The 27,642-nt window shown below is 41.7% G+C and overlaps 2 protein-coding genes and 1 long non-coding RNA gene across 3 annotated transcripts in view; all 3 read right to left on the bottom strand.

Annotated features, from left to right (window-relative positions):
• Positions 1-8,877, bottom strand: part of ahnak (AHNAK nucleoprotein) — a 35,756-nt gene extending 26,879 nt beyond the window's left edge. Inside the window, 2 exon segments of the mRNA XM_051072420.1 lie at positions 810-872; positions 8,596-8,877. The gene's annotated coding sequence lies outside the window, so the exon portion shown is untranslated.
• An 11,728-nt stretch (positions 8,878-20,605) lies between these two features.
• Positions 20,606-27,563, bottom strand: eef1g (eukaryotic translation elongation factor 1 gamma). Its single transcript, XM_018669051.2, has 10 exons — positions 27,430-27,563; positions 26,370-26,528; positions 26,140-26,203; positions 25,553-25,695; positions 25,212-25,355; positions 24,966-25,095; positions 24,326-24,530; positions 23,398-23,570; positions 21,603-21,727; positions 20,606-20,961 (listed from the first exon to the last, which is right to left on the bottom strand). Exons 1-10 carry the CDS (start codon positions 27,439-27,441, stop codon positions 20,803-20,805), a joined length of 1,314 nt encoding a protein of 437 aa, XP_018524567.1. The 5' UTR covers positions 27,442-27,563; the 3' UTR covers positions 20,606-20,802.
• On the bottom strand, positions 21,728-23,391 carry LOC108878414 (uncharacterized). The gene is made up of 2 exons (XR_001960227.1): positions 22,391-23,391; positions 21,728-22,086 (listed from the first exon to the last, which is right to left on the bottom strand). It is a non-coding gene; the product is annotated as an uncharacterized LOC108878414 (long non-coding RNA).
• Positions 27,564-27,642: the final 79 nt, after the last annotated feature.

Here is a 27,642-nt window from a genome sequence, read left to right as displayed (position 1 = left end):
ATTTCTCTGTCTTTCATATCTGAGAGTGACACTCCTGCCGTCACATGTCCTTACATTTGGTCAGTGATGTCATATAAAGCATATTTTAGGGACTCACAATATGAGATTTTTGCAAAAAGCCTTGAAGAAACTATGGAGGCATGAAGAAAATTAGGGTGAAGGCAGATGGATGAGCTTGTCTGTCTATAATATTTTATTATGGTCTGGTATGCGTGTTGAACTGGGGGCGACGTCAGGACAGCCAACCAGACAAAAGCTTCTGTTAACTAGAGTGCGACCACAGAGCATTTCTGGATACGCCTCTCTTATGGCTTGTCACTGGCCCACAGAGGCTGCATGTGGTTTGGGATTAGTATCGCCTTTTCAGCTAGCTCTTCCCTCCACTCAGAAGAAATAAATCTTCCGTAGATGTTCACTACAAACAGTTAAAATAGTGTGAGCTTGGCGGGCTTTTGGCAAGGTTGTTTCATAAGAAGGGGAAGGGGGTTTGAGTGGAACAGGTGGTCGCTGGGGGAGGAAGGAGGGGTGCAAGAGGAGGCACAGGCAGCAGAAGCAGCCAAGTGTCAGGTTTCCACAAGGCAGGCCTTTCACAGCTGAATGACAGTGGCATGACCTTCCAGGTTCAAAGGAGGCTTTGCAACAAACATTCCAACAGAGGTTTGGCGTCCTGGCCGCATAATAGAACGCTGTTCTAAGGTGACACTGACTAGATTGCCTCAGAGTGAAGTGATGGGTGCTGAGAAATTAAGTTTTCATTGCACCACAGACACGATGTGTGAATGTTCTGCAGCATGTCTAAAGACACTTACCTTGGATTGCTCAAGCAATGCCAAGGGCTTCAGTCTGACGCTGTGTTTCTTGTTTCTTGACTTCTGTTGACAAAAAACAACAAAAGGATTAGGGTTTACTTAATATGACACAAAAAATATATATGGAATAAAATGATCATGGGAAATAAAAAAGAAACACATCCAGAATTTATCATTCTGCTCTCTCATGCAATAACAATCCATGTTTCAACAAACATATTCCTAACATACAAAAAACCTCATATACAGTAGTAATGGTCAAAATTCACTCATGACATTTGAGTGTACAGTACATGCTCAATGGGCCCTCTATAACCAATCAGAGCATTCAGAGGCTTTAATAATTAACTAGCCAATGGTCGCAGTACTGACCTTAGCAAGTAATTATGCAAAACAATCCCTTTAAACAAATAAATCCAGCTGCATATTTGGTGTGGATCTCCCCAATGCAAAAGATGAAACAGACAGACACATGAACACAATGCCTATCCAGGGTCCTGGTCAGTTTGATGGAAGTTGCAACAGAGAGTTAACAAGAGGCAAAGCCAGTCACAGAGGCATTCTAAAAGGAAATGTTCTCTAAAATATGTTTGTGAATTCCTCTGCCCTACTTTTAAAACCTCGGCAATGATTGTAAGACAAGACTGCCCTGCCAAGGTATGAAGTACAAAACCACTGTAGTGTAACAGCAGAAAGAGAGTCATATAAGCCAATATAGCAATAAAATATTGCTGTTGCAACTGCATTCATTATTTGGATTCAAAGTTTCAGTCCGCATGCCGAGTCAGTCGCACTTTTACCCACTGTAACTAGCCCAAAATCTTACAAGACTTACGAGGATTATTGCCTCAACCCACCGGCATATTGTGAAACAAAGCCTTCTCTTTGTCAGTCCCAGTACAAACAGAACCAGACTTGATGTGTGTATAGACAGGCATCTACCGGTGGGAACATGTCCCTCAGAAAAATTCTTCTGAGACAGGCTCTCAAACCCCATCATTAACCTCCCCCTCCCCAGCCCCCCCACCCCGTTCAATAAACTAAAGTGCTCATTACTGTGCTGAAAATTAGGCCAAATAACTGTGTTTGTGAGACTCTGAAACCGTTTCTAAACGAGGTTTAAATACCTGTGCCAAACACTAAATGCATCTGAGTGAAAGTGAGCAAACAAGTCTTTTAAAATCAGTGATATTGGTGCAAAGCTTGTAAAATGCTTTAAAGTTTTGCACAGGAATGCATTGTTGCAGGCTGCTTTGAACTGGTCCTGTACTGAAATAGGTAGGACATAGCTGAGATAAATGCCAGCCAGTACGTGGTTGTCATTATGTTTGTGTAGGGAGACTTGTGCCACAGCAGCTGTGTACACTCTCTAGCCCGTACTCTGGTTACAGAGACGTATTCATCAGACTGCCATGCTGGGGAGTCATTCAGGTGCAAGGCTGACTGGATGACATGACTTAGAACTGGCTTGTATCAGTGATGCCCAAAATAAAATTAGACAAAGGGTATGTGAGATATCTGCGAAAGAGACTTGTTACTTATTTTTTTCAATTTGTTGATAAATGTGATTTGCAACAACATCCAGATATATGAAGTAAAAACAAATATAGAGTCATGCAAGTAGAATTTTTTTTACAGTGGCCATATCTGAGTGAGCAAACTCAAAAGATAAGAAATAGGTAGCCCCACCTTCTGCACTCAATACCTTAGTGAGACCACACACGCAAACACATACACGGGTATGCACAGTAAGGTGAAACGTGGTCACCAACAGCGGGGAGAGCAAATAAAAACACACATGCCGTGTCGAAGAGAGGGAACACCACGCCACAGCCCACGAGGTGGATCACATCGCTTTCCCTCTGTGCTCTGCTTAGAGAGGGAGCAGCTCAGTGCACAGCCCCACCCAGGCCTCCAGTCACACACATTCCTTGATAGAGCCGTCAGGCCAGCTGGAAGGGAGCCCGGCCTCTCCCCACAGTGACTAACTCCACAGAAATGTCCTCTTTCTCTCTGACTCTGACTCTGACTCCAGCCTCATTCTGTGCCGCCCACCCCTGCACCCTGCCTGAGCGCCCACCCCCAACTACCCTGCAGTCAGTCCACCACACACACACACCCCTCCACCTCCAGGTTCTGCTCAAATAAACAAGAACACCACATTCAGTCAGATATGCACACTTAATGGCACCCTGAAACACTCAAGAACACGGAGAAGTAACACAAAACAGCTGAATGGATAACATTTTCACCATCTATGTCACCATTATTATTTTAGCTGGCTCCACCTCTGCTGGTGTTGATGCAACAAACAAGACTCACTACTATCCATTTCCACCCTATCCTCTTTTCTTCTGTGCCTTGAGGCCACATACAGTACCTGAATTGTTTGACTCACATAGTTTGTACTTAAGTAGGTCACAGCACACTGGAAACCAATCAAAGAGGTTTTAGTCAATCTATCAGGTTGATTGCCAAATCCAATCAGTTTGGTGAACAGAAAACAGGAGCAGTGTGACAAAGATTAAAGCTCAATCATAAGTGAATCAGGCACAGCGGTGCTGGCAAGTGATAAGATTTGATTATGAGCAAATAAAAAGGCCTCAGTGCAGAGAGGCAAAGAAGAAGATAGAGGAGCAGTGACCAAATCAGCCTTGTTGCCAAAACAAAACAGACACTGTGTTCCCATCTCTGCATTGTAGTTTGACACAGCGAGTACAACAAACACAAAAAGGAGACACAGCAGGCCCCGGTGTAGGTTCACTCTTCCCTCAAAAACGCAGATAGGACATGCATGTGTGACGCATATAAAAGGAATGTGCGTCAAAATAAATGGTTCTTTTCTGCACTCTGTAGTCCACATAGCCCTAAACCAAACCACAAGTCCTGCAGAAGACCAAAGCCTGCCCACTGACGCCAACTTGGCCTGCTGCTGATTAAACCATTGTGACTTTGGCAGGAGTCGCGCACCAAATGGAAAAACTGATGAAAACTCTTAAAACGCTCTTCTCTCGCTTTTACGAGATCACAAACAAGAGCAGAGGTTGCAGTGAGAGTACAATTCCACTGTGCCTTGATTTTCATGTAAATTATATTCAAAGCCTCACGTTCACAGAAAGGGCAGCAGCAGAGAGGTTCTATACTGTATGAAGCTGTAAGTGCCAGATAACTCATGACTCCTATCATTACTCATTGTTCTTTGTTACACCCCTCAACATCCAAGGAGGGAGGATCTCACTTTGAATTTCCTCTCCCGGGGTTTCTTCCATTTTTTCCACATGCGCTAAGGCTTTAAGGGGAGGTTTCCTTGTCTTCTTGGGAACTTAGGCTGCATCAAAACCCATTACTGTTGTAATTCCCTCTGAGACATCACCATTAGCATCAACATCATGTAATACTGGGCCATACAAAAAAAGGTGATGTAACAATTAAAAGAACATAAAAATAAAGTTTTTGCAAAAATGAAACAAAACATTTTGACTATAGCTGAAGTTCTGAAATGAGAAGTGATCCTGGGCTGGTTCCTATGGGCAGTTTCAGTGCCAAGAACATTGAGCAACTAACAAAGTATTTTTTTTTTTTAAAGTATGAATAAAAGCAGAGACATGTTACTTCTGCACACAGACATACAGAATAACTGACATATAACTGGCATTACTAGTTAGACCAGAGAGAGAGAAAGAGGAGGGTGAAGTTTACACAGTTGTGCCACATAATTAAGATATCATTTGAGGTTTGCAGACATCCATGCCAACTTTATATAGGCCATGCTACATAACTTCAACTCAATTTAGATCGGCAATTTAGTCAGGTTTTGTTTCAGCTTAACAAGAAAAAATACAAGTCCTTTCATGGAGCAGGGGGCAAGAAGGTAAAGAGGGCTGGATGGAAACCATAGCAGCATGATGTATACATAGACATAAGACTTCCGTAGCTGTAGAACTCAGAGCATAACACTAAGTTAGGATATGCATTCATACTTAATACTTAGACCACACCAGAGTAGTGCAGGGTTGTTTAGAAAAGACAGAGTGTTGGATTGAGGGGAGTGCCATCCTTGAGTATCTTGTGCCAGATAAAGAAAGCCTAAACAAAGCTGAATGTATTTCTAAATTTACATTCCAAGTCCTGCTGCCCTGACATTTTGGGCGCCTCATTCCAAACAGAGTTTTTGTAACAGATGCTGCATGTCATTCCTCATGCATGGCAACGTAGCAGCGGGGCTTGTTGGGAGGGGGTGGGGTGGTGCAGGTCAGACAGTTAGCAGGGTGCAGGTAGGCAGCACAGCACAGCAACAGTTACGTAAGATTTATCGTTTCTGGATAGGTTTTGTATCACAGATGTTTGGCTGAGCATTTGGCTGATCAGAAAAATGATTCACACCCTGTTTAAATTCCACGCTCACAAAAAAAAAAAAAAAAGGTCCCACTGGGCTGCGATAAAGTCTGAACTAAACTATCTGCATCTGCATGGGTGTGACTCACAGGGGAATTATGTGTGACCTGTGATGACTGTCTCATCATACCTCTCAAATCTGCATTTCTCAACAACAAGGCAGCCCATGTTAATGATAGCCACACCATGGAGCATACTGAGGATATGCTCAAACATTCCAAACCAGCATGGATGAGAAAGGGAGTGGCTGCTGGGTGGATTGCCTAGAAAGACTTTCTAAAATCGCGCACTACAGTTAGATGTTTATTTGCAGCTGGAGGAAAACTGAACTTCCCTCATTGGAGCAGTTGTGTATCTAAACTCCCGATTGTTTTATTTAACCAATCTCTAGGGTGGGACTTCAGTGAGTCTTCTGGAACTCCAGGATGTCCGAGAGACCGGTTTTGGCTCCAAATGAATGCCAAGTGTGAAAAAGTTTGATTGCAATCGACATTCCTTCTTTTAGCTTATTCACTACATCCACCTCCCTCTTTTCGCCTCTCCTCGCTGTCCCTCCTTCCAACCACCCACTCAACAAACCCATGAGGAAACAGCAGAGGAAGTGTGTGAGAGACCAGTTTCTTTCCGTTTCACACTGGCACGGCTGAGTAACACTACACTCCTCCCGTCTGTACTGCCAGTCAACGGTGCAAGAATATATAGTGGCTCTGGTGGAATGCTGCGATAAATATTTTGACATGGTCAAGCCAAGACTCCAAACAGTCATGAGGCATGTAATTTACTTCAGGCTAGCAAAGATGCTGTTTGCCACATGGGTGGCAAGTGCAACAAAACCACCATGAGTGGCACTCACAGACGGAAAGCCATGATGACAGAGTGAGGTTTTATCAATAAAAAATAAAGCTTCTTCAAAATTTCACAGTGTGTTTTTTTTTTTTTTTAAATTCCACACGTCTTACATGAATTTAGGTGACAACATAATGTAGCCTCTGTACTGCTGCAGTGGTAGACAGTACAAGTATTTAAACAAACAGTATCCGCCCCAGGCCAAGATGAGGCCCTGTTAACCGACATTCGTTTTAGCTGCAGGCAGTCAGGAACCAGTTCTGAAAGTTTCCACATAATATAAGTTCCATATTTCTGTCACTTTTATGAGTCCATATCATTTCTTGCAGCAAAACTCAAAAGCACAGCACTTCTCGTCATATCATCACCAAGTAAAACATGGATTTTTGAAATGCTAAGAATACTAAACATGTTAATTTAACTTTAACGACAGCCCACTATCCAAAGACCTTTGAGCCCTGTGTCACCATTTGGCTCCTCAAACATTCTATGTCACAGTCAATCACCTTGACAAGAGCAATTTGAGAAATGCCAGACATTTACAGCTGTGGGGCAGTCAACGCGAGCTAAGTGCGCAATGTAGAAGAGACTGTGTAGAGCGAAGCAAAGCGCGGCTCTCCTGAACGCTGAAATTACTTTTGGGTGTGGCAGGAGGGAGCTTTTCAGGACATGCAACTGCACACAGAGAAATCTGACTTTCAAGTGAGATTCAACAAAGGATTATGTCTGGTCTAGATTTTTCTTAATCTCCCTTTTTCTCACCGTGAGCAAACACATCATATTTAGTCCAGACTATATGTGATGGCTCTAGTTTGAGCCACACCTGGTAGGATGCCATTTATGCTTTAGATATATGTTAGGTGGGAAAAGATAAATATCGCTCAACTTTTGGGTTTATAAAACGCATTTCTTTCTTTCTACAAATGTGCGAAATCTTTGCTCCCCCTCTATGCCTAAAACCTGGTTTCAATTAGCTTGTCTTTCCAAACCACTACATTCCATTACTCCCCTCCTCGCCCCCACCCCGCCCATCCCCCCCTCACTAACTCACTCCCTGGCCCTCTTTCCCCGTCTTCCCTCCCTCCTTCTCCTCTTCTCCCCTCTCTCCTCCTCTGCACGCCCTGGCTGGGAGCCCATGTTGAGAGACCAAAGGTAAAAGAAAGAAAGAGAAATCTCTCTCTCTCTCTGCCCAAGACTTTAAAAAGTAGGCCATAAAAAAAGAATACATGTCTCTGTGCAAAGCAGCAGTGACAGTTCTCAACTTTCTCTTATGTAACACTGGAAAGGAGGTATGCCTCGTTCAAATACTGATTTGTATCGTATCAAGCTTCAGACAAGTTCACCTCATTTCTCAAAAGCATTAAAAACACCCAAATATGAGATTTTCATGGCTACACCCTACAACCTAGCAGACAGGCCAAGAAAAAATTCTGATTAATACTTTTCATTTTGCTGGAACCCCCTGGATACCACATGAAGGACCTCTGGATGTACTTTGAGGGACCCAGTGCGACAACTGTCTGCAGCATGCATGGGCTTTTTCTTTCTTTTTTCTTTTGGCTGTAAGGGTGTGCCTCTGTGAGGAGACAGCGAAGCAAGAAGGGAGGGAGAAAAAAAGGAGGGGGCGGAGGGAGGTGAGGGAGAGGAATCCACACCCAAGCTTGTTGCTGCAGGCTTTCATAGGGAAGTACCTTTACGTTCCAAACCTTCAAGTCTCGGCAAAGGGTGTTGAACAGATAAGAGAAAAACACCTGATTGATAACATCAATGCACACAGCACAACTGTTTCATCTTTCCAGCACAACTTCATTTATCTCACTATCTAGTGTGTGGGATTTTCTAGTGCTGTTTAAAACTAGAAAAGTTTGTTACTCCTAAAACTAGGGATTATGTATATAGAAAGAAGACCCACGTTGCACAGTAGTCAAACCACTGCACAAAGAATGAAGAGGTATTACCTCTTATATCTTAAGAGACTAAAATCATATGAAGATACTCTATGTTGTCTCTAGAACAGTAGCTTCAGGGCTAATATGCACTTTGGATAACGACCTTTGTGTGTAGTTAAAGGAAAAGTGAAGTGCGCAACTCCCAGTCAACTCCTCTGCATTCATGTGGTGGCTGTGGGTACACACCCACTTCTCATGTGCTGCACTATTTTACATAAGTATCCAAAACTTGTTGTGATACTTACACAACATTTCCACAACTTAACTCTGAAACAATAATACACACGCTTTCAGCTCATACAACTGAACACCACAGTAAAACTTCCCTATAGGAAAAACCATAGAATACCACAGGAGACAGATGCGCTATAAAGCAGGACAAAGTTGCTGTAGTCTTACTACAGACACACAGTCTCACCACAAGCGCCCACTGGAATATTACAGGAATCCTGGAAACTTTTGCAACTTAGTTGTTTAAACTTTGGTCAACTTATTACAAGTTTTAAGCAAAAGACAACAGGCAACAAAGTTCAGAAATGCAGTTTAGAAAAAACATTCACTTCAATCTGAGGAGATTAAAAAAAGTGCATCTTTACCTTTGCGCAATCTTTGCGCCCAAGAAGCCTCACACCAGCCTGAGCATCCTTGAAAACGTGTCCTCTCCCCTTCTCCCCAGCCCAAGAAAAGCACTTCTCCCAGTCACAACTTCGCAGTCTGTTAGGATTCTGTCACTCCTTTCCTATTTCTTGATCAACCAAGTTTCCAGGGCGTTTTCTCCCCCCTCTCTCTCTCCCTCCCTCCTCTGCTGTGAGTTGATTTTAACTTCTTTTTTTCTGTGTGGCTGCTCCTCTGGGCTGAGCAGAGTGGTTGGACACGGAGCTGGGTAGGGCTCCTGGTTTGCAGAGGGAGGGGAAGGCAGGGGAGGGAACCGGTGCGAGGGAGTGGTCCTCAGCAGCCATAGGACCACCCACTGCTTCACATCGAGGGCTCCGATGACATGCAACATTAAAAGAAGCTTCTGCTTTAAAAAATGAAAAGAAATAATAATTCATTGTAAAACACCCACATTACATTTACATAAGTACTTATATTAATCATCAAACATTTAACAGCAGTCAGTGCTTTTTAAACAGTGCTCATCAAAAGTACTTGTACTGTCAAAATGAGCAGTGACTGAGAAGATACTTTTAGACTCATAAATTATTTTAATAAAAAACTCCAAAACCAAAACTGGACAACAGTTTGACTGTTTAAGCTAATTCAAGGCACATGACACGCCTCACTACACTCAAGTGACGCCCTTACTCAAGGGATGGCCTTTAACTTCCTTGCATAAAAGCTTATACGAAAGGCAGCACAGCCATCAAAATTTACCGTATCTTTTCTTTTCTTAGCTTCTTGTCGTTCTAAAATTTATTTAAACAAAATAAAACTCCTTTAAATTGTTTTTCATCAGTTTTTGTTCCACATTTCAGGATAAGAATGAAGTACACAGAGTAACTCACCACAGAATGGGTATCATATGATAGACAATGACATAAACATGTTATTACAGCATTTAAATTACTGCACACAAACTGACACAAAGTTATCATTAACAAAATGACTCAGGATCGAGTCCTTTACTTACATACAAAGGGCAAAGTGCCTATTTACAAGATAGGATTTTCTGTCTTTGTCTCTGAGTTTTTTGTTTGTTTGTTTGAACAATGTCCACCCTGAACGAGATCCTACTGAGCTGCAACAGCTGCATGTTTTATATTAAACAACTTTACTTTTGTTTTGGATTTATCAATGTTGGATTTCAAAAGCATGCGTTACATCCTTTGTTATTTTCCAGCACAATTTCTTAAGCTGAAAACAGCAATTGTAAAAGGTAATGTCAGTAATTGTTGGTAGGAATACCATACTGTCTTCCCTGCATAATTTTGTAATAGCCAGTGTCACATGAAAGATATTTTTTAAGAGTGAAACTCTTGTTATTTTCATAGTTACTGTTCCTCTTCCAGCCCATTGTTACTTCAAGTATTTTAAGAACAACCTGTGATGCCCTAACTTATGTAATATTTTTACTCTCTCACTATCTTGTTGCAGAATTTAGTTTTAGTATCCGCACAGAGATAAAGGTCTTGTCTCAAGTGCTAATGCAGAGTCTGCCAAAGCAAGCAGGATACTCACTCACTCACTATTAAAAAAATATTTTCCTTTCACACTTTCTAACATTTGTTTTAGAGAACTCAAAACACTGCAAATGATGACTAAGAGTTAAACAATGGTAAAGTTGAATTTGTGCATCTGTTTCAGCGTGAAAGTAATGATATGAGCCTGAGACAGAGTCATATTGGGTGGTGCCACAGGCTAACTCAGCCTGGGATTACAGGAAATATTGGGTCAGCAAACGAGACCTTGCAGGCTTATAGATGCAAATGTCTGATAAAACATGAGTTCAGTAACTAAAACAGTATTTTAGATGATCACAGCCCTGTCAGATGAACTCAGGTACCGCCTCATCAACACCATCTGTCATGTTCCAAACGTATTCATTTGAATTCATTTTAAATCAGGTGCTATTTTATAGTGTGAGTATAGAAGTGGGTTTTTTTTCACACACTCAAGTTTGCATTTTCACCATCAGCACTTTGAGTAGCAGAAGTAGCAGAAGCTTTTAGACATTTATCCATGTCTTTTAACTTTGTATTTCAACTATCCATCACTTTTAACTAGGCAGCTTTCAGCTACTGTTTATTTAGTCATTGCAACCATTAGGCATTACATTTATTATATCATATTTCAACTTTTTATCTACTACTTTTTTGCTAGCCATTTCAACCATTTAGCCACTAAAGCTATAGCTATTTCAACACTATCCATTACTTTTAGCTTTTAGCTATATTTCAGCTGTTTATCTATTATTTCTATCATCATCATTTCAATCATGTATTCATTAGTTTTAGTTTGAATTGATAATTATGCATGTCTTAAAACATTTACTATTGTACTGTCCACGCTTCCCTGCTCACTTGCGAACTAGCTTTTCAGTCAGTTTCTAATCTTTCCATGTACCCCATTACAACTGCAGATGGGGTACATGTACAAGTACTCCTGGTTGGATACATTCATTTAGGATATGTGTGTGCATACAGTTTTTGCAAATGGGTCAAGTAGGATGTGGATGTAGGCTTGTGTGTGTGTATGTATGTTAATGTATGTGTGTGCTTCTCCACCTCTTATATCAAGGTTCAGTGTTCTTGAAACACTCCTTACTACCACCTTGTCCATATGTCACACCCATGCTGAGAGAGGTGAAATAGCAAACAACAAGCAAGGAATAGAGCAAACACAGAGGAAGTTACTGTGTGGCTTTGTGGGGAATGAACAGGGAGTGGCATACACGCGCCTGTACATGTGCACACACACATAAATTAATATTACCACATTACACCACCATCCAAGAGAGCTCTGATTTTGCTTTCTTTTAAAAAATAAAATAAAAAACAGGGTGCAGCTCTCCCACAAAAAGAGGAAGATTCACTGTTTTTGTGTGTGTGCGTGTGTGTGCATTTTTGTTTATAATTGTGTGCATGCTGAGTTAAAAGTGAAGGAGTAATTCAAACCATGTGTAAGATAAGCAGGAATCCTAAAGAACTCTGTATGAAGTATGGTATTGCTTTACTCTTTGGACTGCAACAGTGTCTTAAACAAACAATTGTAAAGACTCCTAAGATAAAACACATTACAGTGGAGAACGAAAATTTCTGAAAACATATTATGTGAATGAGGTGAACAACAAGTATTACATCATTTTATTGACTGCAGTGATCATTTATATTGTCCACATGTTGCCTTTTTTAAAGTAACTGTGTGGTGCTCTTCTACAGAATTTAAACAACTGCAAAATGTTGCTCCATTGGCAAAAAAGACCATTATCCTCCACACACAGTGTCCTGCTACTGCACCTGTTTGCTAAGCTCCACACATGTTTGACTTTTCGTCAGTGAGGTGTGGCTGGTTGTTGCCTTTGAAGAACAGTTTCAGCTTAGAGCAACTACTGCTCCCAGACAACTCCTATGAAGTGCACACATGTAAACAGCAGGACGCCTGTCCAAACTGTGAGCCTCTCAACAACTTTTCTGCAGGTTTTGAATGTTTATGGTCACATAACAACCCCAACAGTAAACACCTGCACTGCTGCATGCGTTTTTATTGCACAGGATGACCATGCTTTTTCACTTTCAGTCTTACTCAGGAACTTCTTTGAAACTGATAAGTGACGCTGGTAAATCGAGATAAAAACTTTATCACTTTATGATTAAACCTAATAATGTTTCAACCAATCAAAAGCAGGAGCTGAAGATTGACATAAAGATAAGTAGAAAAGTGAGAGAATGAGCAGACAAAATGTGGATTGAGCAACAGGGATAAAACTAAACTTTAGGGAGATGTTTCGAATATTATGCACATCTAGTGCATGTTTTTACAAACTCAGTCCCCTTTGCCTGTCACTGCTTTGTGGCAGGTCACTGTTGAATACAAGGATATGTGGGAATGGGTGTGTTTCCTGGTCCTAGGTGTGTCAGCCAGTGTGAACCAACGCAAATAGCTTGGCTCAGACGCTCGATGACTCACAGCCCACGACTACAATGAAAACAGGGCAGCACAGACTGTAGAGGGGAGGAAAATCAGAGGATTAGATGGGGATGCACGGTTGAATGTGTGTGTGGGTGTGCATGTGTGTGCGTGTATGTGTGAATGGTGTGTGTGCGTGTTTGCCTGCATGTGCTTGTGTATGCGTGAATGTTTGTTGTATGATTAATGCCCCCCGCAGGATAAGGGAAGTCACATGGCCCTGTGGCCTTTTGGCAAAAATCTAACTTGTGATATGGCTAAATAAAAGTGACACCAGACCTGGATCTAACTGATTATTTAAATTCTATCAAATCTCCTTGAGCAACTGTTTGGCTCTGCCCATTGACATACAATGCCAGATGGGTGGGAGCTGCACATTTGGTTGTGTAACACAGGTTTAATCAGACACAAAGGACTATCTGAACACATTTCAAATAGTTTTTAACCCAGCAATAGTTTTGAAATAACTGGTAATGGTTAGGATGTGGTCCAAGTAGAAAGAATTCTTGTATTATATTTGCAAAATGTCACAGTTATTAACTGAAATTCTTTCCTGAATTCAGACAATGCAAGCAGTGTACTTGGCAAATGGCCTGTTTGTATGAGTCATCAAGATAATTTGTGAGAACTTGAGATACAATAGAAAGACTTCAAAACACACTTGAAAATGTAACTGAGCATGTGCAGCTCACTGTTTCTATTCTTTTTTGTATTTTTGTTTGCTACAGGTGACTACTGCAAGACAACTGCACAATTAAATTGATAAATCAGTTAATTATAGAGATTAAACTACTTATATATATATATATATATATATATGTGTGTGTGTGTGTGTGTGTGTGTCTGTGTGATTTAACTATACTCTGTCCTGAAATCACTCAAACGAAATATTGATTTACATGAACAGCAAACCTATTCAAAACCTGTTCTGCTTTCACTGAAACTGATCTTGTTTGCGGCATTCACTTGAGAACGTCAACAAACTTTAAGTCAGTAAAGTCCAGCAAACACTTTACTACACAAACCAGATTGTGTGCAAATAGAAGAGCTCTTTGTATATCAATTTCATTAGATTGTTTCACACAATGCCACATTGTCAATATTGTGACAAGCGTTTCACTGGCCAATGCTGAAGACACAGTCAGATAAACAGTGTCAAAGGGGCATTGTCAGCATCGAAGAATGTCAAAGAAAATGTACTACAGATTCAGCTTGTGTTCTTCATCACTGAATGAATGCGCTGTTGTTGAAGATGAATCAAAAAATCTGCAAAATTAAGCAGCTCAAATAGTGATACGTCACGCTGCTGCTTCCAGTTTATTAATACAAAATGTTGTCTCCTCTGTTTCAGTTTTTCCTTGATACTCTCTCTTGGTCTTGTTACAGTTTATTTCAACAGAACTGGACTTGATTACTGGAAAACATAAAAAAAAGAAGAACAAGCCACAAAAATAGTGGATCTGCAAGACTGAGGTTTTACAGAGTCCTTAACTCAGGAAGATGACAGATAAATTTTATTTCTTGTATGTGCATGGTCAATATAAACACACTGAGTTATATATCATCAGTTAAATTTTAGAAACTATCATTTCAAATCAAATCACTGACTCCACAGATTGTTGTTATGTCCCCTCAGATTTACATAGTATTTATGTAGTATCAGGAGCAGAATTTTAATAAAATCAAACTTAAAGCAATGTCATATAATCTAATGCATTATAATAAAATATTAATGAGAAAGGGGGGAAAAAGTATGGACATACAATTACTATTTGGAAATTAATCAGCTGAATTTCATTTTTTTTCTTTATAGTAGGCTATGTTTAAAGTACTGTGATATGTTCTTATGCAAAAAAGTACAGCTACTAACTCTTACCTACTTTATTTACTTTTTTCCTCTTAATGTAATGATCGTTACAATCTAAAGAAGTGAAATCTTTTCTTTGTTATCTGTGGTGGAATGTGACTAATTCATCACTCATTCGCTTACTGAAAGGTTCTGAATGAATGCTACTACATACATACATCTGAGTGAAAATCATTGATTTGTCCTCAATCGTTTATTTTCTCGGACTGAGACCAGTGAAACTTTAAATATAATTGGAAGATTCCCGACTTGTTAAATTGCCGTGAAAGTTAAGGAATGGCCTCATCCTCTATGTAAAGTCTTTTTTTAAAATGTAATTTAATTAAATCCATTTAATTAGCACTGATAATTGGATTTCCTTCATCTTCTTGGCAAATTAATTAGACCATGGAACTAAAACAAAACCAGAGGGATAATGTTCCTGTTCAACACATCAGCAAAAACTCTCAACTCAATTACCACATGTATTATTTGTTAAGCTGGATGCTACGTATTGCCGTTCATGTGATTTTCTGCCGTGCTGCCTCGGAGTGCTGTGAGTAAGCAAGCTGGGACCTCTCAAAACAAAGTGGACCTTAAGTAACCATTGAGAGCAGAGTGTATCCATGGAGATATTACAGCTACAAAGAAATCAGTCAGCTAATGACAAGATACACTATCTTGCAACACACAGGTCACCCTGGCTGATATTTGCTGTCGCCATAGTAACTCATCATTGGTAATCTTTTTGGAATTCCCCCTTTGCGCGTGCTCCCTTACTCACAAACACATACACAAACACACACGCTGATGATTCAGAAAAGCGAGCTGCTCCTTTGGTACAGAGAAGAATGTGAGGAAAAAAAAGGGGAATAAGAGACAGACTGAATTGTGGTTTCCACTGCGAGTTGTGAGTCACGAACACGAGGGAGGGACGGAGGAAAAAAAAAAAAGAGACTATTCTGGGATGGCTGCTATAGCAACATAATAAGCAAGTGGGCAGGTACTTGTCAGGGGTGTTTCCATAGCAATGCCCTGTGTTGTATGGATAAATATCACATGCCACAATGCTGTTTGTAACGTAGTAGGGAGCTCTGCCTCAGCTGTGGTACAAAAAGTTTGTAATTGTTTTTCTCATCCAAACAGACTGATGCTGGGAACACCTTTCACAGGTTTGGTCTTGCCACTGCCGTCAAACTGTGCAGTCAGAGCAACAGGCTTACTGAAAACGTCAGGTATGTCACTGTTGCTCAATTGCTTGAACGCTTCAGCCCCCAGACAGTGAGGCAAAGTCACAGATCTGACAAATTAATCCCACTGTGTGTGCTTCTGATTAGCCCACTGTGTCATCAGTGTCTTTATAGTGTCTGACAATCACTCACTATTTCACTGTTTCACTGTTTTGAATTATTGATCCAGCTGGAGAGATAAGGGTTTTTGCAAGAGCTTCTCCACCTTCTGGCTCACACCCTCCCCCTCCACCCCCCATCTGTTGTGCTTCGACACAGGCAGATACCTTCCCGAGCTGCACATTCCAGTCATAGCTGCAAATGTTCCAACACTTCAGCTCTCTGTCAACGGATGTACGTAAACCACCGGCAAGTCAATACACGAATGAAAGGCAATCAATTCTTTTCCATGAGCAGAGCTGGGTTACCCTTTTGTTCAGAAAACTCATCCAGGTCTAAACCGCCTCTTACTTAAAACGAGCGTTGCAAGGGGAAGTCTGTTAAATGAGTTGAAAAGAAGTGAAACGATGTCAGTTACTGTAAACTGTGCTGTCTCACACCTGCAATTTACGTGTTTAGAACAAGGGACAATTGAGGCAGTGTTTCATGAGAAGATAAAGGATAGCCAAGGGCCAATTTGTAGATTGAGGGTTCAGTACACACCCAAACCACAAAGTGACTGACACCATCATGACCCACTTGTGAATGTAATTTTGTTAATATACAATGCTGTGTGTTAATCAGTGCACTAAGGGAATTAATATCATTATTATTATCTGTAATGTGTCTGATGCTTTAAGTTTGTGTTTCCAGGGCAGTGATCAATATTCTGCACTTGGTAGTCATGGTAGTGTGTATTGTAGTTTTGCTTCAGTTTGACAACATCACTCCTCCTGCCCCACCTCCAGACTCTGGTAATATGAGCCAGAAGCAACTCTGGGGTTTCATGTCCAAAAGCGCAGGGGCTGTCTGTTTTCCCTCCACCATACCTCTCTTCTCTCTTCCCCTCGTGTCACGCACTCTTCCTCTCCATTCTCAAACCAACAACCGTCTGTTGCAGGGCAACGCAAACTTGCCAAGAAAATACATAATTCATCACAGGCCAAACAATGACTTGTTTAAGGATGTTAACTTGCAGGCGCTGTTATGCAGCCGTGCCCGCTCCGTTACTGTGTCATATCATCTTGTCTTTCCCTGCCGTCTTCAGCAATTTTCCCTCAACAAACTCACCTTTGACCTCCCTCATTCCATTCCAGTGCTGAATTACTACACTGCGTTTTACTGCCACAGAGAAAATGTGCAGCTCACACCCCTTTAAGCGCACGAATAGGAAGAAACGCCCCTTACTCCGGAAGAGAGGTTAACATCCAAAGGTCACTTTCCTTGCCTAATAGAAAATACATTGAGATTTACATTTCTACCACTTTTGAAAATTTTATTTTTAAAAATTTGCATAGTTTTCCTTTGTTTTGCATATATACATCAGAGTCCTCACTCCTTAATTTGAACTTAACTTGAATTCCAGTTAAGCATATACATATCCCTGGCTGTGCCTCAAACGCAAAGAGAGGACACTCGAGGTGAAGCAGCCCTCAAGTGCTGACTAAGGATCCATTTTCCTTCCCCCAGTCCTTTTGCTTAAGCTTAATGTGTGTGTGTGTGCTAGTGGGACTTGAAGCCCAGCCCCAGACTAGAGTCTGGGGAAAACGCCATAAAACTTTGAGGGTGGGACTGTACGTGTGTGGTGGTGGCTGAGCTGTCTCTGTCCGCCCAGAGACGTTCCTACAACTGACAACACTGACGCACTCTTGTATTGGCTATAAGGCTCAAACACCGTTGCAGAGCTGTAAACATATCTAAAGGAGAAGAAAATATCTATTTAAGGACTTTGCGGCCACAGTTACAACCGGCCTCAAAAAAAAAAAAAAAAACCTGCACATTCTCCTGCCTAATTATAACTGTATGAGTCACAGAAAAACCCATAGAAGAGGGGACTTTTGCAGCCATAGCATCTGCAATGTATTGAGGTTCTTTAGAGAAAACTGTGTTGCATTTCGAACTCGGACTCCCCGGCGTTAGCTCTTCACCTCGCCGTTCCAAGCCCTCCAACCGGCTGCCTCACTCTTTTCCAGATGTGCATCTCGCACCACCAGATGCTCAGCACATGCATACCATGCCTAAAGCTCCTACAGGGGGGCTGACAGCCACACAGGGACCTTGTGTGGTGAAACAATACAGCCTCTCTCTCTGTGTTCCTCCCCTCACCAGAACTCCTCACTGCTGCAACTGCTTTTAAGAGGAATCCCCCCCCTTCCCCTCCCCTCCCTCTCTCTTTCTCTCTCATGCATGGACATAGAAAAAAAATGTCCAGGGAGCAAGGATCGAGAGAGAGAGAGAGAGAGAGAGAGAGAGGAAGGAAAAAGAAGTAGTGAGTGCGTGGCCAACAGAGAAAGAAAGACCAGGGGGAGGAAGGTTGGCAGGACTGGAAGAGAACTGTTGCTGTTGGCATAAGTCTGCATATTGTTCTTGTGGCTTACTTTAGTTTAGCTTTTTAACTCTGCAGTTACTAAACACAAATAAGGACCAGAGTACTGCATGGACTTGATGCTGTTACTTTTGCGTAGGAAAATTGTCCCCAGGAGCCGTTAAAACTGAGCGTGCTCTGCTAACATTATTTTCGTATTTGATTTCAAGATGAAAAGGCTTTTGTAACACCACTCCCTCAGCAATCGAAGGGTTAGCCCCTGAGCAGTGTTGTAACTGCTGCGATGCTGTGGGTGAAGCTGAAGCTATTTGCTCAAGTTACAGCCCTCTTCCACCATGATCCACAGGATGGGTGAGTCATGTGTTCAAGGACTTGGGCGCTTCACTGTTACGGGAACATTTCCATTTTCTGATTTCCATGAGACCACAGAACAAACTAAAATGGCCTCCCTGCTTCAACACTATGGTGGAAGATGGTTGCGCCAAAATGATCTTGAATCACGCTTAGTAAGCTGGAAAAAATGACACATCTGACTCACTCACAGGGATGTGATCCCTCATGCATCTCTCGTGTGTGTGTGTGTGTGTGTGTGTGTGTGTGTGTGTGTCAGAGACAAAAAAAAGAGATCCACCCAACATTCTCTAAACTTTAAAATTTCGCATATTCTGTGATTAAAGAAAGGTTGATTGTACTAAATACATGAATCAACATGATGTGAATTCTTGATACAACTATCAAAGAACACTACGTGCACTGGTCCAGGTGTCCCATTTTACCTGTAGCTTCTGTATGTGCAACAAACAATGAAACACCAAACAAAGAAATCAGTTATGGCAGGAGTGAAAAGGCAAGCCTGGCTGCAGGTGTGGGAATGGTCAACAACAAATGATCAAAAGTGTTAAACAAACTTTCATACAGTTGGGTGTGTCCGATTAAATCAAGTGCTTTGTCTTCACAGTATGAACTCTACCTGGCACAGGTCAAATTGACATAAAACCTCACAAACGTTTTCCTCAATCGTTATAATAGAAAGGAGATGACTCTATGTATTCACAGGAAATGGCCTATAAATAGTGTAACTCTGTTAATGGCAAGTTTTTCTTCTTTAATGATACCAACTTGCAGAAGTAGGCTTTGAAACGTGCCATTTCTGCATTTGTGTGGGGTGTGGTCAAACCACACAACTGTTTTTTATATCCATCTGTCACGCCAAGTAAATAATTTATTCTCAAATGCTACACACTGACAATACACCGTATGTGTACGTTTTCATTGAATTAAATAGTAAGTCCATTCATTTAAAGAAGATCTGACTGCCATAGCAACATTGTCTGTTTTGAGTCAGTGTGCAGGCTTTTCTTATCTCGTCTGTGCTGATTTCACATATTCATTAAATGAACATATTGTGGATTTAACTTGTTTTTGGTGAAATAAATGACAAAGCTAAATGTTCTGGTGTCTCAACAAGAGAAATTTAAACGGAAAAACTTTAATGTTTATGACCCATGGCCTTGTAGATGATATTTTAAGGCGCATCCAATCAGATTTCTTTACAAATATTTGTTCCAGCTCCTCACAAGAAACATAAAAACAAGAGTCCATAGTTTAAAGCAGACGGCATTCTCATCTTAGTTTGAGCAAACCACAGAGCTGGGCCCAGTCATTTTCTCCCCCTGTGGGATGGGTTCTATTCAACAGGCCTACCAGCTTTCTAATGTTAAGTCTTTGCCTGCCCTCTGCAGGGATTAGAGAGCACTGCAACACCAGCTGGGCCTGCAGTATAACCTAGACTGTTTAGGAATAACAGCTGCTACGGACTAACTTAAGTGTTATAGATTGAAATGGTTCCTAGATGATAAATGTATTCACCCATTCACAGAACAAACAGTGTTAAGTGGAACTTTAAGTGCAAGTAGCGACCCACAAATGGAAAGCATTGTTTCACTGACCCCCTCTGGTTGAAAGTTTAAAATCTGATATATCTCCAACCACACCCATCACTGCTGTCGGGTGTGGCCAGAAGTGTGCACTGCTGTACCATACATACATCATAGTATTGAACACACTCCTACTGAGCTGCTGCAGTGTTAGAACTTCAACTTCTGATTATTTTTTTTTTTTTGGGGGGGGGGGGGGCAGGTCAATAAAACCAAGATCATCTGCTGTTGCATTACTCCGCAAGTCTGTTTATTGATCAGTCTGCATTAAATAAACTGTTCTCACCGTTAACATTTCCTCCATTTGTCCCCTTTCTGGACGGTACCAGCAACTGGAAATGATTTAGAAAATTAAATTCATTTGTAGATGGGTTTCCACTCCAAACAAAAGGGGGAAAAAAAAAGAAAAAAAAACCCACAAAGCTCTATAAACACAACACACATTTAGACTCAAGTCATACACCAGACATCAAATCCCACAGATGGCATTGTGGAAAATGCTTTATTTTTTGCAGGTCAAACAGAAAACCAGTTTGGGGGCCACAGACAAAATTCACTCGTCTTCAAACACTGTCATTCTTGCAGTTAAGTAAGCACGTGGTGGCTGAAAGTCCATAGGTTTTAAGTTTTGGGAGAGCAGAAGCGCAGAGTGCTTTTGTTGAGACTGTCCCAGTGTCCTCTCACTTGAAGATCTTGCCCTGGTTGAAAGCTTTACCCACATGCTTGAAGTCTCCCTCCCAGGCAAAGTACTCCTTTACCATGGTCTTGCACTCCTCGCTGTCTGGATCCAGCTTGCGCCAGTCATATGATTCATAGTCGATCTGCCAGTCTTCAGACAGCTGGGGGAGGAATAAAAACAATGCCTTATTTGAATGGGAGTGAATTACCCTCGGGTTTGAGGAGATGATAATGTAGTGCCACCACTGATTATCAGATGATAGATTACTCATGTCAGCTTATCCAGCAGGAAATACTTGGAACGTCACATGGTGTGCATTCAGATGCAGACCATGTAAGCTGCAGCATGCTCTAACAAACCGAATAATGTTCAATTTCACAGAGTTTATAGATAAGACTCATTTTCTCAGTCTCACATTTTTTTTTTGACCAGCGATTCAATTCAGCCAGTGACAAAAGTCAGAGCTACAGCAGTGCCACAAAACTCAACACAGGAACATCAGAAATGTAAATGTTGCATTTGTTTTAATGTGACCACAGCATGAACCAGCCTATTGCTCACTGAAACAAGAGATGACTGGGATGAATATGGTCTTGAGTTTCTCTTCCCCTGTCAGATTAAGACTTGGTGCCATGATTGGACACTGCCTTGCCCAATGACTGGGGATCGTCCACTAAACCCAACTTAATGAGTCTTATTACACATTTTGCCAAAAATCAGCGTCCAAAAACAGACAGTAAATGCTTGCAGGTGGAGAGGTTATAAAGTGAAAACACTAAGTGTGTTCAGTCTAATACTTACAGTGAAGGCAAGGTCCTGGCCTCTGAAGATCCAGATGCCAGAGATGCTGCTGTCGTTGTTGGTGCCAAATAAGATGACGCTGGCGAAGGCATTCTTTCTAAGTTTGTCCAGGCGCTGGAACATACCTGTGAAGAGTGATGAGGGTGTTTATTTGTTATAAAAAGACGTCACTCAACACTTAACACCAAAGATGTTTATCCACATGAGCATCATGACCACCTTTTCGGAAATGGCCAAAGAAAAGTGGCTCAAATTAAAATACCTGTAGGGCAGTTCTGTTATAGATTAACACTGCAGTTACTGTGACCACAGCATGAACCAGCCTATTGCTCACTGAATCAGAGATGACTGGGATGAATATGGTCTTGAGTTTCTCTTCCCCTGTCAGATTAAGACTTGGTGCCATGATTGGACACCGCCTTGCCCAATGACAGGGGACCGTCTGCTTTCCCCACAGAGTCCTGATTATAGCACAGGCCGATTCCTACACAACAAACACGCTGCATTTGAACACAAACCACACATTGTACACACAGTGTATTCTTGAAGAATTCTAAGAACACACGTTCAAAAAATGTTTACCGATCAAATCTATCTTCATTTTTTTCCCCCCTTAACTGTCAAAACCACTCCAAAGGATATAAAAGATACAGATGCACACTCCTGTTAGTTTAAGACTGGTCCTTACAGTGCCTCTCAGACGCAAAATAATAAAATTGTGCCAAAACTTTTTACCCAAGTTTAAAACAAGAGCTGCTTTCACCCAGTGTTTGTGTTTATTGACATACCTCTGGCCAAATGAAATGCAACTGCACTGCTTATGTCAGTCTGACTTTGGAAGCTGGATGGATACGGTGACATGCTGTAAAACGACGCTCTTGATGCTGGACGAAGATGGAGGTTGACCGAGGTAACGCTGGTGCTGTTATTCCTTTTGGCCTTCGTGCATTCATACGTACTGCAGTTTGGGCCATTTTTTGGGTGGTTGAACAGGTTAATTGTGTTGCTTAGCAGCGCAGATTCAGAAGTTTCACACACTCGTTGCATTGCTTTGATTTGCTCTTGTTTGACCTCGCGATGCTTCAGAACAGCAGATGATCTGTTTTAAAGGACTAGCTTTTTGCCTTCTGCTCCAGACACTTGATTTTCATTTTGCCTGCCTGCTCCCTGTTGTTCCTCTTCTACTCTGAACTGCCACAGCAAGGTGAACACGCGGCAGCAGGGCAGCCGTTATTTTAGGTGTTGTATTTTAGGTGTTTGATTTGATATCAGACAGTTTTCTGTGAGTGGAGCGTGCATTTAAAAATGCAGATATTGCAGAAAGTCATGTTCATTTAATTATGCAAAATCGTGATTGCAATAAGTATTCAAATAATTGTGCAGCCCTAACAGTCTACACACAATCCAAGATTTTTAAAAAATAATTTACAATCAGCATGATGTAAACCCTTATTTAAAATAAAGATATCTCCAGTATACTCAAAGTTCTCCATCAGGACTTGTCTCTAGCACTTATTGTCTTTGGGCCATGGGAGCCAACCTTAACAAATTGAGGAAACACATGCCACTGCTTGAATCAACACCCATATGACTAGGACCAGGTCCAAAAATGAAATCCCTTTCTGGGCTTTCTTTCTAAACCCTGACCTATTATGTTGTTCCAGATAACAAATGAGTAGGACTGGAAAAACATGACCTGAGCCTTCACAAAAATGACATCAATATACTACACAACCTCTGCAGTCATTCCCCTTCAATCAAAGTATTTGACAATGTGGCTGCTAATGAATCTCACCTGTGATAAGGTTGCAGCTTTTGAAGGTAAGTGTAAGCTCTTCGGGGTATTTGTACTGGCTGTACCAGATGGAGTATCCCTCACGGTCAAAGTGCTCCCAGAAGTGGGGAAGGGCTACTGTCAGGGTGTCCTCGTTGGAGTACTTCCTCTTGAACTCATCCATGACAAATGTGCTGACAAAGGAAAGGGAGAAAAATGAGGTCATACATGTCTGCTGTCCGTACACATGGAGAGGAGAGAATCACAATGTGACAATATAAGGTGGCGCAAGGGGACCAAACTAAAAAAAAATGTTATGCAGGAACTCACTTTTAAATGTTTTTTCCCCTTCCTCAACATCTTCATGTCTATTTAACTAATATAAAAAGGTAGGGACAGTTGTTTGCTGCCTGCCATTGTTAAACTTAAGGATCTACAGACTGCAGGAGAGAGTTGTTGACAAGTTCAGACTAAAACACTTGAAAATACCTACTCCAAATCAGTAATCTTGTTTAATCCAGTTTGTGGCCACAGCATGAACCAGCCTTTTACTCACTGAATCAGAGATGACTGGGATGAATATGGTCTTGAGTTTCTCTTCCCCTGTCAGATTAAGACTTGGTGCCATTACTGGACACTGCCTTGCCCAATGACAGGGGACCTTCTGCTTACCGCCCTACACATGGTCTGCAGACCCAGCAGTTTGCCCTGTGAGTGGTTCAATGTTTAATGTCATCAAGCGTGCCAAATGCACTGATTAGTACTCCTTTACAGCAGAGGGGAAGTACTCAGAAATAATCTGCTGATGCGATCTGTTTGAATAAAAATCTGCAGAGTGCTGGCCACCGCTGATTCAGAAACTGTTAACAGGACAAATTCTGGATGACAACAATGAAACTGTATACCAAAAAACAAACACTACAGACAGGGAAAGCCTGCAGATCTTTACCTCTTTGGCAGGTGTGCAAAGGGGTCCTTGGCTTTGGGCTCAGCAGCCAAAACAGCATCACAGTCGTCCATCTCCTCTTCTGGGGCTGGCTTCTTCTCTTCCTTTTTCTTCTCTTTTTTCTCCTGGGGCTTGGCTGCCTCTTTGCCTCCCTTCTCTTTCTTAGCGGGAGTCTCTTTCTTGGGCTGCATCTCAGCGAATTTCTTGGCTGGACGAACAGAACAAAACAAATGAGAAACATGTTTTCTGTTAAATGCTCCAATTATCTCTTTGCTTTTGCGCTCTCTGGCAAGGACTTTGGAAATGAATTGTGAAATATGACAAACAATTTGACATTTGTTTAAAAGTGAATTCTCTGTCCCTGAAAGTGGTTCAGTATGTCATTTAATTATTGCAACACTTGAACAAACAAATAAATCACAGTGCACACCAAGTACCTGACAAATTAAACCAAATTCTTCTAGTGACAAAAGACAAGCTTCACAGAAGACCCATGTAAGGGTAAGGTGAAATACAGCTACACAGATATTTTGCGACATCTTTTTGGCTCTTTCAGCTGAACAATAAAAGGATTCAGTGACAGAGCAAAAGTCTAAATTTCACCCTTCAAATGGTGGTTACATGCTCAGTAAGTGTGACGTACCATCAAACTGGGCCATCTTTTCACACAGCTTAACCTCTCCGAGGACAGCCTTGAACTGGGGCTGGTTCACACAGGTGACAAACCAGCGAGTCACGTTGGGGTATGGCTGACGGAAAGAAGGCTCAAGGACCTACAGGGTACAGAGAGGTGGTGTTAGGGCCTTGGGAGAGCACCTGGACTCAAATATCACCACATTGATCAAATGTTGTATGACTGTAACTGTTATCTGCTGTGTGCAAATCAAACCTGTTTGTAGAGCCAGAGCATGGAGCAGACCACAGTGATGTCAGCAAGGCTGACCCTCTCTCCCACAAGGAAGGTACGGGTGTTCAGGTGTTGGTTCAGCACTGTCAGGGCCCTCTTCACATCCTCCTTGGCCTGCTCTGTGGCCTGGACAGACACCAATAAACAGATGACTATGCAGCACTACACAGTACTTAGAGCCTACTATATAGTTAAGCACCGAGTCACAACATCAGGGTGATGCACTCTGGCTGACTGGCGGCCAACTGGCATCCACTTTCCGCCACAGCTACCAAATAATCATTTAAGTCTTATGCCTGGCCAGAAAATGCTGAGCTGTGTACCTGCTTGTTGAACTGCATGATTCCCAGAGTGGGGAAGACCCATGCGCTGGCTGGAGGGATGATCTCTGAGTCAGCGAAGCTCACCCACTGCAGCACCTGGGCTGCGGCCTGGGGAGTGGCACCACGCAGAGCATCATTGCTCACTGTAATTCAAAAGATAGATAAATGTTTCTTTTCAGATATCAGTGAAAAATGTACTCCAAATTTCAGAGAATTCAACATTTTGTGCACTTTTCTGTGCAGACCAGTTAAAAGTCTGACAGAAAAGTGCATGGATGTGCAAAAGAATTTTCACTTGTCCAGCAGGATTACCTCCTAATAATGGTTGTATTTCACTTATGACCAATCCAACTGTCTGCTGTAAGTGACCTGTTAATTTAATGTTTTGCTGATTCACGAGAGATTCCGCCACACTCTATGCCCACATTCACATTTACATCCTCACAGAAAAGCTGTCTAATTAACCAAGTGCTATTTATTTCCTTTAAGACTCAAGTAAACCATAAATATAAACCTTTTGAATTAACACCCTACCTGAAAGTGCTTAAGACACTATCAATTTAACTACTAGTAAATGTGAGACTTACAGAAGTGAGCAATGGCATTACTCTCAAACAGACAGAAGCCGTCATCTCCCTGGTAGGCAGGTACCTGCAAACAGTGATAGAATTCAAGAGTATTTATCACATTTAATGTTTTTTGCCAAGAGACTAAAGCAGTTACTAACTGTTGAGAAAGGGGTACCTCCAAGTTCAGTGCAGATACATCTGCAGAACTGGAACAATCCCATTTAACCAACTGGACCGGTTTCACTCACCTTGCCCAGAGGGAAGTTGGAGAGGAAGGCAGGAGTACGGTTCGTCTGCCCGAAGGTGAAAGCAGGGGGGCTGGTGGCAACTTTGAGGCGAGCACCGCTGTACTGAGCTGCAATCTGGGCCTTGAAGGCCCGCCAGTTCTCTGGGTACGTGTACAGAGTCTGAAAGGAGGGGAGAGGACATATTATTGAGCAATCAAAAGCAACAAAACTACATTTAAACATAGATGTATAACAAGTTTGCAAGCAGGATAGCTGTGCACTGGGTTGGCCTAAGGTTATTCTCATGGCAATATGGCTATGTTTTAACAAAGCACATACTCAGGCCCCAAAACAAAGCTCTCACTCTTTATATAACAATCTGTAATAAGATGAAACCGTTAAATTACGCCACGATCAGCTAAGAAGTAACTTGGGACAAAGTGTTCTAAACTCAAGTGAATGATGGCACCCAAATCCGGATAGCCGACCATTTAAAACGTCCCTAGCCAAGAAGGGGAACAGGGTAAAGCTGGAAACTCTTGGCAGATACAGCTTATGAAAACAGGTTACCGCTGCCAAATGTATGTTTGGTAACCAACGACAAGCAAAAACCGAGATATTCACGTGGCTATTAGCTAGCTTTAAATGCTAGCTAACCATTACCGGTAATATCTCGAGTATTAGAATGTTAAGCATTAAACTACAACTGCAAGTACAGGCCGGCCTTGAGGCCAACAAAACTGGACATTGGTGCAGAGGTTAAGCGAAAACACTGATAAATGTAACAGTAAGTTTTAACAGCATGACAATAGCTAACGTAACGTGGCACAAGCCTGGGCCAGGAAAGGGGCGTCATTCACTTTCAATGCAACGTCAAGATAGCAGAAGCTAACTTCAGTTAGAGTGAACGCTGAATGAAATTCTTTGTAAATAAACCCTTTAACAGTTTCCTAACAAACATGGGATATGGTTTACATGCCAAGGTGTTCGGTAAGAGTGCAGATGGGACTGATTTTTAACGGATTGCGCGAGGAAAGTTAAAAGAAAGCTCCATCACTAGCCCTCTCTCCATCTTACTCACCCCTGCCGCCATCTTCAGGACGAGAGAAAGAAAGAACGACGGCGCGCTTCTCTGACGTATTTACGACCACAACACGTGCGCGCCCGCGTTCACGTTTGTCCTCATGTTTGGAATGTGGGGTGGGGTGGAGGGTGGGGGATGCTTTGGCATATCTCAGCACATCTGAGCTCATTTTAAAAAGTATTAACTACAGATGTCAACAAAGAAAAATCT

This window comes from Lates calcarifer, linkage group LG8, assembly GCF_001640805.2.
Source record: "Lates calcarifer isolate ASB-BC8 linkage group LG8, TLL_Latcal_v3, whole genome shotgun sequence".
Taxonomy (NCBI): domain Eukaryota; kingdom Metazoa; phylum Chordata; class Actinopteri; family Centropomidae; genus Lates; species Lates calcarifer.
The sequence above is the reverse complement of the archived record's forward strand: the minus strand, read 5'-3'. Positions and strand labels throughout refer to the sequence as shown.